General features: G+C 45.4%; 1 protein-coding gene across 1 annotated transcript in view; it reads right to left on the bottom strand.

Annotated features, from left to right (window-relative positions):
* Window positions 1-621: 621 nt before the first annotated feature.
* The window catches only part of LOC6592963, a 28,630-nt gene continuing 13,963 nt past the window's right edge, over window positions 622-15,288 (bottom strand). Inside the window, exons 3-5 of the mRNA XM_026985637.1 lie at window positions 2,106-2,686; window positions 1,885-2,042; window positions 622-1,826 (exon numbers count right to left, since the gene is read on the bottom strand). Coding sequence (XP_026841438.1) covers window positions 622-1,826; window positions 1,885-2,042; window positions 2,106-2,686 — 1,944 coding nt within the window. The remainder of the gene's footprint in view (window positions 1,827-1,884; window positions 2,043-2,105; window positions 2,687-15,288) is intronic.

Below are 15,288 nucleotides of genomic sequence, written 5' to 3'. Positions count from 1 at the left end.
TATTTGTTTCATTTTTAGCTAACCTAAAATTTTCGTATTTGTTGTTCGCCAGTAATTAAATTAATAACTATTTTTTGTTTCGCTTCGTTTCGGTTCCGTCTGTTATACTCGTACATACATATACATACATGTACATATGTATGTATACATATATCATTGTTTAGTTCCATGCTCCTGTTAAATGTTGTTGTTTTTTTTGTTTCTGTATCTCTGTTATCATTTATCTAAAAAACCTATTCTTGTGGCAGTTGCTTTTTGTTTAATTAAATATTAATATTCTTTGTTCTAGTTGTAATAAAATATGCTATTTTGGTTTTTTTTTTGTTTGTTTTTTGTTTTCAATGGAGATTTATAATTCATGTTGGTTTTTATTTCACTTGAAAGAGGACCATAAATATTTATGTGGTTTTCCTTTGCTTTGGTTTTACGTCTCGTTTAATTCGCTTTTCCCGCAGTTTTTTTACTCGTTTTTTTGCTGGTTTCTATGAGCTGCTTTTACCTCTCAACTTCTATTATTTATCATTTCGGGTTTAACTATCATTAGATTTTCCTATAGAGAGAGGGCAGTACGGGCAGGGCAGCCATTGGTTTTCCATCGCCTTTTCCATCGTTTTGCAGGCACTATAAGGCACCGCTGCCCACAGTCCGCCACTTCCCCTCCCCCTCCCTCTCCCCCTCCCGCTGCCCCAGACACCATCTCCGCCACCAATCGTTGATGTTGTAGTTGTAGTAGTAGAAATAGCGATAGTTAATAGTCCTAGTGCACCCCTCCCTCGTCTGAGACGCTGACATCCCCCACCACCGCCCGTCCCCGCCTGGCCAGCTCCAACTCCACCTGATTGTGATCCTGATCCTGACTCGTAATCGTACTGGATCTAAGTCTCTATAGTTAGGCATGGTTATACGACCACCACTACCTCTCGACTCGCATTTAAACTTACTCCGGCTACTAAAGTACCGTACTTTGCTACACATTTGCCTATGAGTATTCAGTGGTCTCACCGACCACGCCCACATCCAGGCATTCGACCCGGAAGCAGCTCCATCCTCGGCGTTGGCCTCAGCCTCGGCTTCTGATTGGGGAGCCTTTTCCTTGCATTTACCATCGACGCTTTGCTGGCTGCTCCTGTTCCTGTTGCCACTGCAGGCACTTGCAGCGCTGTTGCCGCTGCCGCCGCTGGTGCTGGTGATAAGCTCCTGCTCGTGGCAGCTGGCCTCGCAGTTGACGCACTGGCGACCACTGCCGCGCTGCCCACAGACGCCGCTCCAGCTCCAGCTGCAGCTCCAGCGGTTGCGGGCCGCCCCACAGCTGCTGAGAAGGCCGAGCAACGCACTCAGCCAGACGAGCAGCTGCGTGGGCGGTGCCGCGGCCTCTGTGCCCGAGGCATAGTACGGGAATGTGCAGCGAGTGGTGACGGCTGGCACGGGGGCACAGTTGCCGGACACCGGCGCCTTGGGCATCTCTCCGTCCTCGTCGTAGTAGTAGATGCTGTCGAGCCGTGCATAGTACGGCAGGCGCTCCATCAGCGACTCCATGGCGTCCTGCTCGCTGTCGCGCTCCTTTGTCACGTTCCTCAGGGCCAGAGCCACGCTCTTGGCCCGGGCATGCTCGCCGGGGGGAGAGCTTAGCGTGAGTGTTATGTTGTGGACTCGGCGGGTGGAGTTTGCTGCCACATCGCTGGGGATCGCTCGGGGCGGGGGCGGGGCAAAGTCCTGACACACGGTGCACACTCCGCTCGCGGCTCCATTGCAGTAACTGTAGCAGCAGTCGTTGGGGCCGTAGCTGGACTTCTTCAGCTGCTCCCCAGTTTCGGGTATATTTTGATCTGCAGCGGAATCAGCATGAGGTTTTGCATATTGAGAGGGCATATTTCAGGGGCTTACCTAGGCAGAGAAATGTCGGCTCGCCGGCATATTGGGTGGGCAGCGCAGGGGCGCGGTCGGCGGGCAGCAGATAGGGGCACTTTTGTTCCACAGTTTGGCAGACGCTCAGGCAGGGCCGGATGCGTCGTCGTTTGCGGAACTCTGTCTTGCGTGTTGATCTGCGGTGGTAGGGAGATGGCAACGAATTATGTTTCTGCATGGGTCTTTTCGGGACGACTTACCTCTTTTGAAGTTTTGATATCACTGGATCCAAGGCTCTGGGATCCGCATTATTGGCAGTCGATATGAAATTATTGGATTGTGTTTCAGCCTCAGCCGCGGCCATGGCAACTGGCCCCTCGCCTCCATCCTCCACTCCCGCCGCCACCTGGCTCTGGTGGGGATTAGACATGCCAACAACATCATAGAATGTCTGAGCCAGATCCCTGCCAATCGCATCCTCCACATTGCGGTCATTGTCCCCGTTCACGTTTGCGTTTTCCTCGTTCCCATTCGCCGTCGAGCTCTTGTCAGTCTTCTGATTAATCTGACGCTCGTTCATGTTATTGCCGTTATTTGATTTATTGTTATTGCTGATTAATTTCAGAGATTTATGCTTGATTCCGTTTACTCCTCCAGCTCCACCAGCTCCTCCAGCTCCACCAGCTCCCCCTCCCTCAGTCCACGTTGCACTCCACGCCGAACGCTTGTTTTTGCCCGGGGTTTTCGCATTGCTACTCTGCTCATTCCCGAGTGGCGCAACGTCCTTTGGCTCGGCAAAATATGGCACCAGCGTGCTGCACACCCAGCGACGATATGCTTCCTGCAGAAAAACAAAAAACAAACAGTTAAAAATGTACATCAATAATGGAAATTCCCTCGGTCACGTTTATACTTATTATGTCGATCAAGATGGGGAATTGTGGGCATTTATGCTGATGAAATTAATTATATATGTATTGTATTTTCACATGTATTTTGGACTGGCTAGATGAGAGATGCTACAGATTTATAGGTTTCTATCGCTTATGCCACACTCTTTCGGTAATGGAGTATCGATCGATGTGGTTCCATCCCTCACCAGACAAATGTTTTGCATACTTTTGCTTGTAGCCCAACAATTAATTCGGAAATTTCCCTTGAACTAGCGGAATCACAACCCACTCCCCCATATTAGTTCTGAAACTGTCCATCGTTTTGCTCCGCCTTCCCTTCCTCGCCCTTCAATCATCTCCGAATGTTTTTCATTTTGGCTGCCAATTTGTTGGCAGGTAGGAAAAATATTTTGGCTTATACTTTGCTGATGTCGATTCTGGTTGTTTGGCGCTGTATGCTGCTGTAGTTGTGGTTGTTGGTTTTTCTGATTTTTCAATTTGCCCCGAACTATGTGTACTGCAGCTGTTTTGCTCAGGAATTTCCTGGTTAGCTCTGCTCTAAGCCCACACCCACACCCACACCTAATATCCGGAACACCATAACTGTTGGTCAAAGGCAAATACCAAACAAACAACTCTGTTCTGCAGGCCTGTACAGATTTGTTGGCTTTTGGATAAAATTTAAGATATTTTCCAACATTTCTGTGGCTATCATGTGTATGGGACTGCCATTACATTTGCCTGGATGAACTATGGTCCCCACTCTCAGTGAGGTTTACAAATGCACCAGTACTCGTATGTACATACCTATGTGTGTATGTAATTTCTAGTGCTGAAAAATATTGGCCGTAACCATTGACCAGTCCAAAAGGCAGAGCAGCTTCTCGATGTATGCATTCTGGATTTGTATGCATTTATACGGGCTCTTGATTGCCTCAAGTTAAAGTGCAGCAAAGTGCATTGATTGCTTCAATCAATTATACCAATTGTATGTGTAGATGCGAGCGTGTGCGGTGGAGAGTGTGGCATGTGCCGCAATACAAAGCACAGCATGGCAAAGGCCAAATGCAAACACAACACTAATTGAATTAACCTCTACTTACACACCCTTCCAGCCACGCCCTGTCTGCCTTTTGTTTATAATACTCCTTGGGTTTGGCTACGCCGTGATAGCCGCAAAGGCGTGCAATTCATTTATAAATTACGTATACGCAATGCTGCCCTGCGGCCGAATGCAATTGACGACAGCAACATACCCACCACCACCACCTGAATTGGCCAAGTTAATTACATATTTCTGTTTGCCGCTGGGTCCAGTAGAGGTGGATACTTATGCCCAGCGCCCACTAATTAGGCGTTGAAATTAGGCAAATACAAAGTCATAGTTTTCCAGGCAGTTATGCGTGCAATTTTAGATATCAGATTTCTGAGAGAGGCCCATCAGCCTTTTCATAATGGATGGATTGAGAGGTAAATCTTAATATATCGTAGATTTAATTTGGTTCTCGACTCTTAGCCTTTTCAACAAACAAAAGAAAAAGCCAACAACTCACTTTGTGCTAGTGAACTGGCAAAATAATTCCAATCCAACGCGCCTGTACCCACATATATACTTATTTAGTAGTCATTTAGGTCTACGTCTACATACCCGTACCTTCCCCTCGCTATGGGTTTATGGAATTGCCTCGACATTTGTAAGTAGTTCATCAAGAACTATACTCATTTTGTTTTGGCCCTGAAAGACAACGACCCCATAAACTCAGCGAGCGAATGACATTAAACCATAAACACATACACAAACACAATACACAAATATCCAGAGACATATTACATATGTATATTCTGTAGGTACATATTTCTGAAGGCGTCTTTTTGCGGCTGTTGGGGCCTGTCGCTATCGTTTGACATCTCCCCCTCATGTAGACAACGTGCGAAATTATTATTTAATTACAAAAAGTATTTTTCATTAATGGGACACCATCGTGGGGCGCTCCCTGTCCTGGCACGTGGAGTACAGCTGCACCAACGACACTGGTATAGGAAAAATGCAGTAAAAGTGAACCCAATTAGAGGAAACGCAGCTGCTAACGCAGTTGACGAAAGTTAATTGGAGCCTGTTGAGTGAGTCGCCACGAGGCCATGTATAGCCACCGTCTATGGTATCCGCAAAACCAACTTCCAAACCGAAGTCAAAAACCAGCCAATCCCCATGGACGAAGGAGAAGAAGGTACATGAGGAAAGTGGATTTAAAATCATTCCCAACAGCTCCTCTGGCCACACAGCGAAATCCGGTTAAGCCTGCCTTCATTTAAATGCGAGGCGCAAAAGTCATTCCACACCCACGAAATCCCGATTTTCGTCGTTTTCATCCATTACTCCTACATGACACCATCACCATCACCGTCAGCATCAGCATCAGCATCAGCATGCAGCCTGCAGCATTGATGGGTCCGGGATGTGGGATGGACAGACATACATGTGTACGTATCTATGTAGGTATGTATGTGGGGGCAGGATAAAACCGGCAGAGTGCGACATATGAGGCCAGCAAATGAGCAGAGCTATGCCTGTCCATCGATGCGGAACCTTCGCGCGTCCCTTCCTCATCCTATGTATGTATGTATGTGTCACCGGCATTTGCGCCACCGCGTGGTATTGGCCTGTCCCTCTGGCTGTGTGCGGGATTGTGGCTTCGAAATTGGGAAACTCAATATGTGATAATGAGGGAAGGCAGGCAAGTGCGTAGCGTGGGCAGGTCCAGTCAAAAATGGTTTAATTGGAATATGCATACATTGTTCGGACAGGGCAGTGGCTTTTTATATTCCATTCAAATTCCGGCGATTTTCTCAGAGAGAGAGAGCGAAAGAGTTCATCAAATATTTGCCATTTTTACAGCTCTCCATATCAATAAGAATAATGTTTATAGTACCTCCAAAGTCGTCCAACTATCCAACGTTTTCCGACCCAAGTCTCGCCCCGTCGTCACTCGTAAACATTAATAGCTAACCCAAGGGTTAAGGTCATGCAGGACAAAGTGGAGGTTGCCCAGGGATGAGGTCATGTCATACTCGACAAAGAAAGGCCAGAGAAGACCCTGCCACTGACCAGTCATCGGTCAGTCAATGACCGTTTCATATGGCAAATAATTGAATTTTTCTTTTTTGCTTTATTTTTCAAAGGGGAGTAGAAAAGAAAGAAAAATATCTTTTATATTTGCCAAACGGAGCAGACATTGCGTGGGGCTTGATTTACGAGCTTTCAAATGGCTGGTTGCTGTTTTTGCCGCCGTAGGTTTTTACTATCATAATTTCATAAGCCGTTGAACCAAAGAAATAACACAGACACGAAAAAATAATCATAAATATGTATAGAAGTAATCCATCCACATCGCACCACAGAAAGTGTGTTGAAAATAAATCCATTCTTATTCAAGCAAAAAGAAAATTTTTTGTCCGATAAATATCGATAGTTATTTTAAGTGTTAAAACGTACCACAATTTATAGCTATTTACCACCAGGATAAATTGCTTGTAGTTTGCCTTTTGTGTAACGCTTCTTGGCTAATTATTCTCGTTGGAGAGAGCCAAGAGAGAACTTTTCATTTGCTGAGAGGGTGAAAGCAAAAGTGAAAGTGCCATCGGTGTAATGACCAGCCAAATGAGAACAACTTTGTTTGCCCTTGCATATTGTTTGCGTTATCGATCCCCGCCCCTTTCACCGTGCTCTGGCACTCGACACAAGCCAATTCACAATTCGATTGGCTCGGTTGAGTGTATCAAAGTTTATGCTCCTGCATTGGCCTTCAAATTCATTCGCAAACTGGCTGAAACATAAATATTTTATGGCTTTCTAAGCGCACTCGCTTCGATGCTAGTTTCAGACAGGCGATGGAAAAAACCAATTCAGCAGGAATTTAATACACTTTCATTTCGGTCCTGGCCGGGTCCGGGTCCGGGTCCGGGTCCTTGTTGTGGTCCTGTGGTCAGTGTGTTATGGGAACGTGACTGAATTGGGCAAAAGATTTGCGCAGCACACAAAATGCCATGCCATGGACGATGTAATGTAATTGATATGGCCACACACACACACATGCTCCCTCAAAAGCTACATATTGGGGGGGGGGTTCCACCACCTATAAGCCACCTCCCCCCACCTCCTTGTCGTACGATTCCACGTTAGGCTCGTATGTATGCAAATAAGTTATGATTTGATTTGTACCATTGCAGCAAATTTATGAGTAGTAAGAACCCTGCCATTACGGATGCCTCGACTTTTTTTTGGTTCGGGCTCGAGTTCGGGCCTGGTTCTGGCTCTCGAGCTCATGTTGTTGCCAATTTGCATAATGGCTCACGAAATGTTGCGTGCCTGCATGTGTGCGAGTGCTACAGATTTGTATGTGCACATATGTGCAAATTTAAAATACATTTATTAAAATTCACTCCATAAATAACAATCAACAATGATTTTTACAGCCATTAAATGTAAATGCGAAATATCTCTGGTTATTGTTTCGCCCAAGTGAATACTTCAATTATGTGCAGTTACGATGTCTTTTTTTTTGTATCAAATTATGCTCTCAATACCCTTACAACTCGGGGCAGGTAAGTTCTTTTGAGGAGAAGGTACCAAGGAAGGTATAAAATCGAAATCACACTACAAACTAACCGTTAGCCCCAAAGCACGGACCAAAACCAGTATGTTTCGATATTCAAATGTAAAATATGTAAATTTTGCAATTTTGCTATATTTGAACCGTCAATTGAGCCAATACACAAACTTTTTTCAGACATAAATTTGTCTGGATTACTCACAAATTGTGTATCTTAAATTTGTGTGGGAGAAAGAAGTCCAAATTTGTGTCCAAATGTTGTGTCTTAAGGTCTTCGAGAACACGGATCGGACTGATAAATTATACGCCACGAGTACTGGGTGCAAGTCCACGTACCCAATAGTGGCTATCCGGTTTCCCTTTGCGGAGGCGGCGAAAAGCAGCCAGAAACTGCAGCCAAAGTATCCATTTGATCACATACAATTACAGCAGTGCAGATGCACCAAAGAGTGTGTCTGTGTATGTGTGTGTGTGTGTGTGCTGGTCTGTGGTTGTGCGAGGGCGCGGTCTGGTGGTGGGCGAACGCTCTCCGTGTGTTTATTTTGTTAACCAGCACAAAAGTGCCTTGGCCACGCTCGCACTCGCAGTTGCAGTCGCAGTCGCAACGCACTTGACCAACTGTGGCACGTGTTGTCGCATTGGCAATAAGCACAGCAGGCACTGCCCCACAATCCAGCCACCCACTCGCACTCGCCTCGCACTCGCCCTCGCACTCGCCCTCCTTCCCCGGCCCCGTCTCTCTGTGGGCGTCGCTTTAGTAATGCTTTTGCTTTTGGTCCAAGGATAAACTTTTATTTTCCAACCATTTTCCGAGTGTCTGTGTGGGTGATTGTGGGTTTTGTGTGTGCACATGTGTGTGTGTGTGTGTGTGTGTGTGTGTTCTTCAGGAGCAGTTTTTGCAGCATGCACCCACCGAGCAGACCCTAGCGATGTTGCAAGAGCCATTATGTATACTCCACCCTTTCGCCCTGCCCATCTTATGGCCAGCACTTTCTTTCTCATTCCCTTATTTTTCTGGTTCTCGCTCTGTTACTGTTTCTGTTTCTGTTTCTGTTTCTGCCTGGTTCATTGCTTCGTTTGTTTTTTTGCCACACGGTCACGTGTTACCTTCAGCGCGACTCGATTTTGCAAGGAGAGTGCAGCACATAAAGCTGCGATACCTCTGCTACCCCATCACCCCACCCCATCACCCCACTGATGGGGTGCACTCGTACTCTCAGCTGCCACGACGTGCTCTGGCCAGCACGCACAAATTTAAAACCACAAGATCCCATAACAAAATGTCAAAAGCTGTTGGCGCTTTAACAGGGCTAAGAGATACAGAGACAGACAGAGAGAGAGCGAGAGAGTTGTTCAAAAAGTGTGTCAGTGGAAATAATCATAAACATCTGTGGCACATTTGTTTAGCTGCTGTCCGCCGTCAAACCTATGCTATGCCCTCATAATTGTCTATTGTCCACTGCAGTATATTGCTGTTCATCTATCGGCGGCTCTTTTTATCCACCTCGTTCCGGCCCTTTTTGTGTCTGGCTAATTGGGCAACAAAATGCCGCCCTAGTGAATTTTTAATTGCCTGTCAAGGCTGGCCAAAAGCATTTATTTCGCATTGTGCATGCAATATATGAGGCAGGTACACATTTGTATACATCTATTTTTTACACCATTTTTCCACAGATTGTGGGTAAATTTTTCAATTAACATGTTTGCTTTGAGCCCGTGGCTGTCGACTCTACTCCTTTAATTTTGCTTTATCCCTTTTTATGCAACGCGAAAATGTCCAACCTGTCCAGGCCGCTCGGTCTTTGTCGTGGGAAAGGGCTGGTGGGCTGGTGGGCGGTTGAGGAAAATTTGCATATTTAAGTGAAATTTACGTTGTGGCTGATGTGGAATGTTTATGACGGATATGTTGGCTGACAAGTGTTGAAATTTATGTACACAGACACTGCATACATGCATACACATTAAGCCAAACACAAACACACACATACGCACACATCTAGTCCCGCATTCGTGTACACTGAGGGAAATAAAAAGGTCTTTTGGCATGGGCTTTTCAAATCTAGTTTCCAAAGGCTGTTCGGGCAGTTTTCCGAACTGATTACCGACTAAAATATGAATGCTATCGAATCGAAGAATTTCACTTAAATTTTTAAATTAATATGAAAATATTTGATTAAAGTATATTTTATATATTAATAAACGATTTTCAAATTAAAATGAAATATGTTTCCTACAAATTTAATTAAATATATTTAAATCAAATAAATTGTCTTTCAAATCCGAATATTGAATTTAAATATTAATTATGACATTTCGAGATCTTCTCTCTCTGCGGTTTAGGTTTGGCTGTTCAAAGGTACTGGAACTCTGTGTCTCCACACCCACTTGTTTTGGCTTTCATTTTCAGGAGAAAAAACATACGAGCGTGTGTTTTTTTTTTTATTTTTCCTTTGGCTCAGTGCACGGGGCATCTCAAAAGCATTTTCATTTCAAAACATTTTCTAATTAGCATTTAGTCTCTCCTTTACGATCCGAGCGTTGGTCCATAACCGAGCTGGACCTCGGCTCAGCTGTGGGTCCACACATTAGTTAGCACTTAATTAGAGGGTCTCCATTTGTCTGGGAGATTATGACTAATTACGCAAGCTCTGGCATTCCGGAGATACCCACGTACTAGGGAGATCTTTTCAGCTTTAATCTTTCTTCGATGCTAGTTTTTGCGCCCTGTCCACTACCCCAAGGACAGGAGCCCCGTGCCCCCAGTATCCTTGCTAAATGCAATGTTTAGTTTATTTTGCAGCTTCCGTCCGGTCGAGTCAGTCAGGCGTTGACTGCACTGATGCACACACACGGACTGGGGCAGGGGCAGGGGCAGGGGCAGGGGCAGGGGCAGGGGCATAGCACGAGGCAGAGCCGAGTCGGATCCGCCTGTTTGTCTGTGCACTTCCCATCGCCATCGCCGGCCCATTGTGCCACGTCTGCTGCCTCTGCAGCCCATCCTATGGGCCCCCTTTTACTGATTTGACAATTCAAATACAATGCATGCCAGTGGCACATACATACAAGTAAATACACAAATGCGATGTCCTGGCCTGGAAGTCAATTCCTGTATGTCTATGCCCTGTCCCTGCGTGTGTCTGTGTGTGTGGGTGTGTGGCAGCCACGTCTGCAACATTTTCCTCTTACCCCATAAGAATGCAGCCAGGCCAGCCCAGCCCAGCTCTTTCAATGGACTAAAAGACATTCAATTCAGCCATGTTCGATGGCGGCAGGGCCTTGCTTCACGTTTCAGTTATGCAGCGTCCGCAATTCCTTGAAAGCCGCTTAAGTGACGGAACATATGAATCGAAAGTTTAATTAAAAACAAGTCGCGCCATTTCCCATCGAACAATGTCCACGTACTTAGCGGGCAGGGGGGGGAATATATAGTGGCAACCCGATATGCAACATGTGAACATTAAATGGGAACTTGAACCAATCAACCATGTCCACCGGCAGAGCTTCCCAGGTACATTCAAATGTTCATTTTTCTGGGAAAATGTTCGCGATGGAAAGTTTTACCACTACACCGGCAGTGGTCAGGTTTTCATGTCCTTGAGCAGCTCAACATATGCTTTCGTGTACATTTGTATGGCCATGTAAAGCCACTCTCAGCTTTAAACATGTGATAATATGTTTAATAACTTATAAAGAATAGTCCGTGAATAGTTTTGGAATTTGGCCACCATCAGTAGAGAAAGCCATAGGCGGAACGATGCTAAAACCAACTAATTTGCTCGTTAAGCTGCGACCGAGGCTGAGTCATTGGCAGCTCATTAAAGACCCGAAGAGTGGGTGTGGCATAATTTTTGTGGCAGCTCACATGCTGGCCGCCAAAAGAAGAGAAGAGACCCAACCCAATGTAGCCAGAGATGCCAGCGGGGTACTGGAGTGGAGTGGAGTGGAGTGGAGTCGGTGGGGGTGGAGAGGGCAGTACTTGGAGTGGCGTGTATCTATGACGTCAGCCTATGCAGCAGATAGATAATTCATTTGCCTTTGTCTCGTTTGGGGTTCAGTTTTTGGGTTCGATTTTCACTTTTGCCAGAGCGCAGACAAAGGAAAGGAAAAAAGAGAGAAGGATAGAATAGAGAGAGGATACAGAGAGAGAGAGAGAGAGAGAGAGAGATGAAGAGAGCGAACGAGACAGAGCTTAAATTTAAATAAATGCTTTGAAGCACACTAAAAGCGATTTATCTTTGTCGATTGTGGATTACGAACATGGCTATCCTCTATCCCCATGCTGGTACCGCTGGCTGCTCACCCTCAACCTCGTCCCCCTCCCGCCACAGATCCCTGAAATGAGGGGAAAAAAAAACATTTTTCATATTGTGTCAGCAACGAGACTCTTCGACCCTCTCTCTCTCTCTCTGTGTGTGTGTGTGTGTGTGTTGGTGCGTCTGTTTGGACAAAGAATTGTCAGTCAACGCAGAAGGAGGTAGGAGTCCCCCAGAAGCAGCTGCTGCCCCTGCTAAGAACTCTCTTTTTCTCTCTCTCTCACTCCTACGTCCGTCCAACCGACCGTCTGGGCCCTGCTCATCAGGCGCTTCGTTTTATTGATTAATCGTTTGCTGCTGCTTTGCCAACTGCTGCTGCTGTTCTGCTTTTGGTCACATTAGCGCCTCTTCGACCACTTCTTCTTTCCTTTCAAAGATAACTTCTTCTTCAACCAATTGGCCAATTTTGCGCTGCATTGCTCCATCCATTTTGTGGGCTTTAACAGGAACTTTCTCCACTGCCCTCGCGGCGGATACGCAATTTTTATTGCAGGGTGGAAGAGAAAGAAAGTTTCTTCGAATGAAAGGAGAGGATAGGAGAGGGGAGAAACTTTGAAGTCAGAAAAGGGGGACCCAGATGATGTCTGTTCGGGTGGGGGGGTGTTATGGGCTTCCGGGAAAACGATTCAATTACGAATCGATAGTTTCCTTTCGCAAGCAAATGGATGGCGAATGCCATCATCTGTGCTTCGTTGTAATACTCCGAGATCTTTCCTGCTCAACTACGGTGTAGTGTATGCATGTGATTGAACTGATTGAAACAGTTTGTACACAACGAGAATGGAGAAACTTTCTAGGACTACAGTCTACCATTTGGAATCTCCTGAAAGTCCTGTGAACATCAATCAACTACGTCCAAGCCATTAGTCTAAAATGCCTCAAAAACATTTATAGATTCCAGATATACAACCTTTCCACCTTCGGGCCAGGAATACAGAATCCTTTCGGCCTTTTCTACGAGTACCGTGTTTTATAAATGCGCCATGTAAAACATGTACTTGTGGCATGAACCACAACACTTATCCGCATCTATTTATGTATGTATGGAGAGTCAACCCATCTTTAATCCCCCTTGAACCTAAGTAGATTCCATCAATCTGGAATCTGTCGCCAGATGCTTCCACCTTTCTCGGGATTATCTGAAGGATCCAGCACCCACACAAAAGTCGATAAATTATTAGATTGAAAATGAAAGCAAACGAAATGAGAAGAGTACAAAAAAACGTGCAAACGGAAAAAGGCAATGGAAAAAAAAAGGTGGAAACCAAAGTTGAGCTTACCAAAAGGGAAAAAGAATACAAACAAAAAAGATTATTGGAACACCGGAAAGTTTTTTTCCTTCTTTTTCCATGTTTTTTCTGCTGTTGCTGTTGTTTCTGGCTGTGTCGTCTCGCACATGTGTCCAGCCGCAGAATGTGAATGGTTGGCGGGGTTGGCGGGAATGGCGGGGATGGCGACGGCGAGGACAAGTAGCAAGGACTGGGGCTTGAAGAGTGGAAAGTGGAGCCAACAAAACGTCGCTGTAGTGTAATATAACTCGGTGTTGTCAGCTGTCGCCAGTCGACAACAGCAGCGGCAGCAGCAGCAGCAAAGCGTTTATGGCCCAAACACCTAAGCAAATATGAGACTGAAGAGTGTGTGTTCTAGTGTGGGTGTGCCTGTGTGAGGGTGTTGTACATAAGTGAGAATGCGTGTAAAGTCTGTGTAATCAATCATTTATGAAATTACGCTACTTCCGCTTTTGACAATTTTCTTTCAACGACAAACTCTCCTCCCCCCACCAATAACATCCACTCCCACTCACTTCCCCGATGACGTAAGGTTATGTGATATGTGTGTGTGTGTGTGTGTGTGTCTGTGTCTGTATATGTCAAATGCAAATTTACACACACTAAAGCCCTGCGTGGGTGTGAGTGTGGCTGTGGACACACGCGCCTTAAAAGCAAAGCAAAAAAGTTGGCGACTGGCTGAGGGGAGGGGGGGAAAGGAAAACAAAAATCCTCCACATCAAATCGAAATCTTCGATGGGAATAGATTATGGCCCACAATAAAGTGTGTTCCAAAAAAAAACTTACTAATACTGCTCTACATATGTACATATATAGGAGGAGGTGTATCAATATTGCCTGGGGGCCAACAACAAACAGGAACTGAAGCTTGAAGATTCACAAACTGGAATTTAATAGGGAGTATATACGTATCTATGTAAATGGTATCAGAACGGAATTGATCAGGTTAGAAGCCTATATGGGTGTACCATCAATTGTCTGTAGTCTAGAACTATAAGTCACTATCAAAATAATGGGTTCTATGTTTTCTTTGAATTCTGTATCTGTTTTTGTGTTGCATCCTTTTGGGGCTCCACCTGCCATTCCCCGCTATTTGCTGTAATTCTTACCCGTTTTCCAGTCTTTCCCAGCCTCAAGCCAGATTTCATGCGAATTAGTTCGGTCGTTCTAGGCCTTCTAAGAATCTTCCCACAGGAGACAAATTCGGAAATGAATTTCTGCCACGCCATTCTGTGGTGCAATGAAAATGAATGAAATTTACTGGAATACGTCCCGTCCAGGATAATCGAATGACCGCACTTATGAGACCATCAAAAGGGCCTTGGGTCGTGAGGAGCCTTATTTCGGGCAGTGCCTCTTTCCACAGAAAATGATTTCCCGACCGCAAGCAAGACAAACGTGGCCTTGTGGTGAGGTCCGGAACAGATAGATTCCCTTTGCGGTTGGCCACAATGTCAAGCCTTTGGCGACTAATTAGACAAAGTTGTGGTTATATCACATAAATCATAATAAATAAGTGAGGGTATTTATGTGCATGGGCCAGTCTTGAGGCCCAGCTCTGATGGCCATCTCTGGGAACAGTCAACCTAATTAATTTAAATCAACTACTGCTTGATCGGCATCTGATTCGAGCCCTGATTCTGACACTGCCCAGGAGTCTCAGCACGGTCTGCTGGCCATGTGCAAAAACGTGTTTCGGGCCGAAGGAGCAAGCTGGAATCTGTTTGCGGCCCGAGGCTGGCTACCACTTGGAAGTTAATGCCCAAAAGAAGCCTCTTGCTGAATGGCCAGAGAGCGAGAGCGAGAGAGAGGAGAGAGGAGAGAAGCGCGCGCAGTTGAAGTATTTGAAATAAATTTCGGCTGGAAATCAGAATCGGTTCGTTTATCAAACTTTTGGCACAGAAGCTCCAAAATGAAATCAATAAAAATAAAATAAATTTAATCAGTTTTTTCGTTTTGGTTAGTGCATAAATTGTACAAAATGCATATTTCATTGCATAAGCCTGACTAAATGCTGCGGATTTTGTCGGAAATTAAAACGAATCAGTACACTTTTCGAAACTTATATAAACTACGGAAAAGTTTGCAGAATATCCAAGAGTCTTCAGTCATATGAGTATGAGAGAGAGAGAGAGAGAGAGAGAGCTCTGCTGACAGCTGACACTGAGAGAAAGAGAGCCGCTCTTTCCACAGCCACTGCTGGAAAATCTGCTCCATCTGTGGCTCTCTGCTTTCACCTGATTTGCACTCCAGCCAAGAGCCAAGAGAGGATACATGGGCAGAGAGCTAGAGACAGAAATGTTTCGAACTAGAATCATGTTAAGACTGCCCTCTCTTT

Source organism: Drosophila persimilis, unplaced genomic scaffold (assembly GCF_003286085.1).
Source record: "Drosophila persimilis strain 14011-0111.01,24,50 unplaced genomic scaffold, DperRS2 tig00000002-arrow-pilon, whole genome shotgun sequence".
NCBI classification, from domain to species: domain Eukaryota; kingdom Metazoa; phylum Arthropoda; class Insecta; order Diptera; family Drosophilidae; genus Drosophila; species Drosophila persimilis.
Note: the sequence above shows the minus strand (reverse complement) of the source record. Positions and strands in the feature narration are given on the sequence as shown.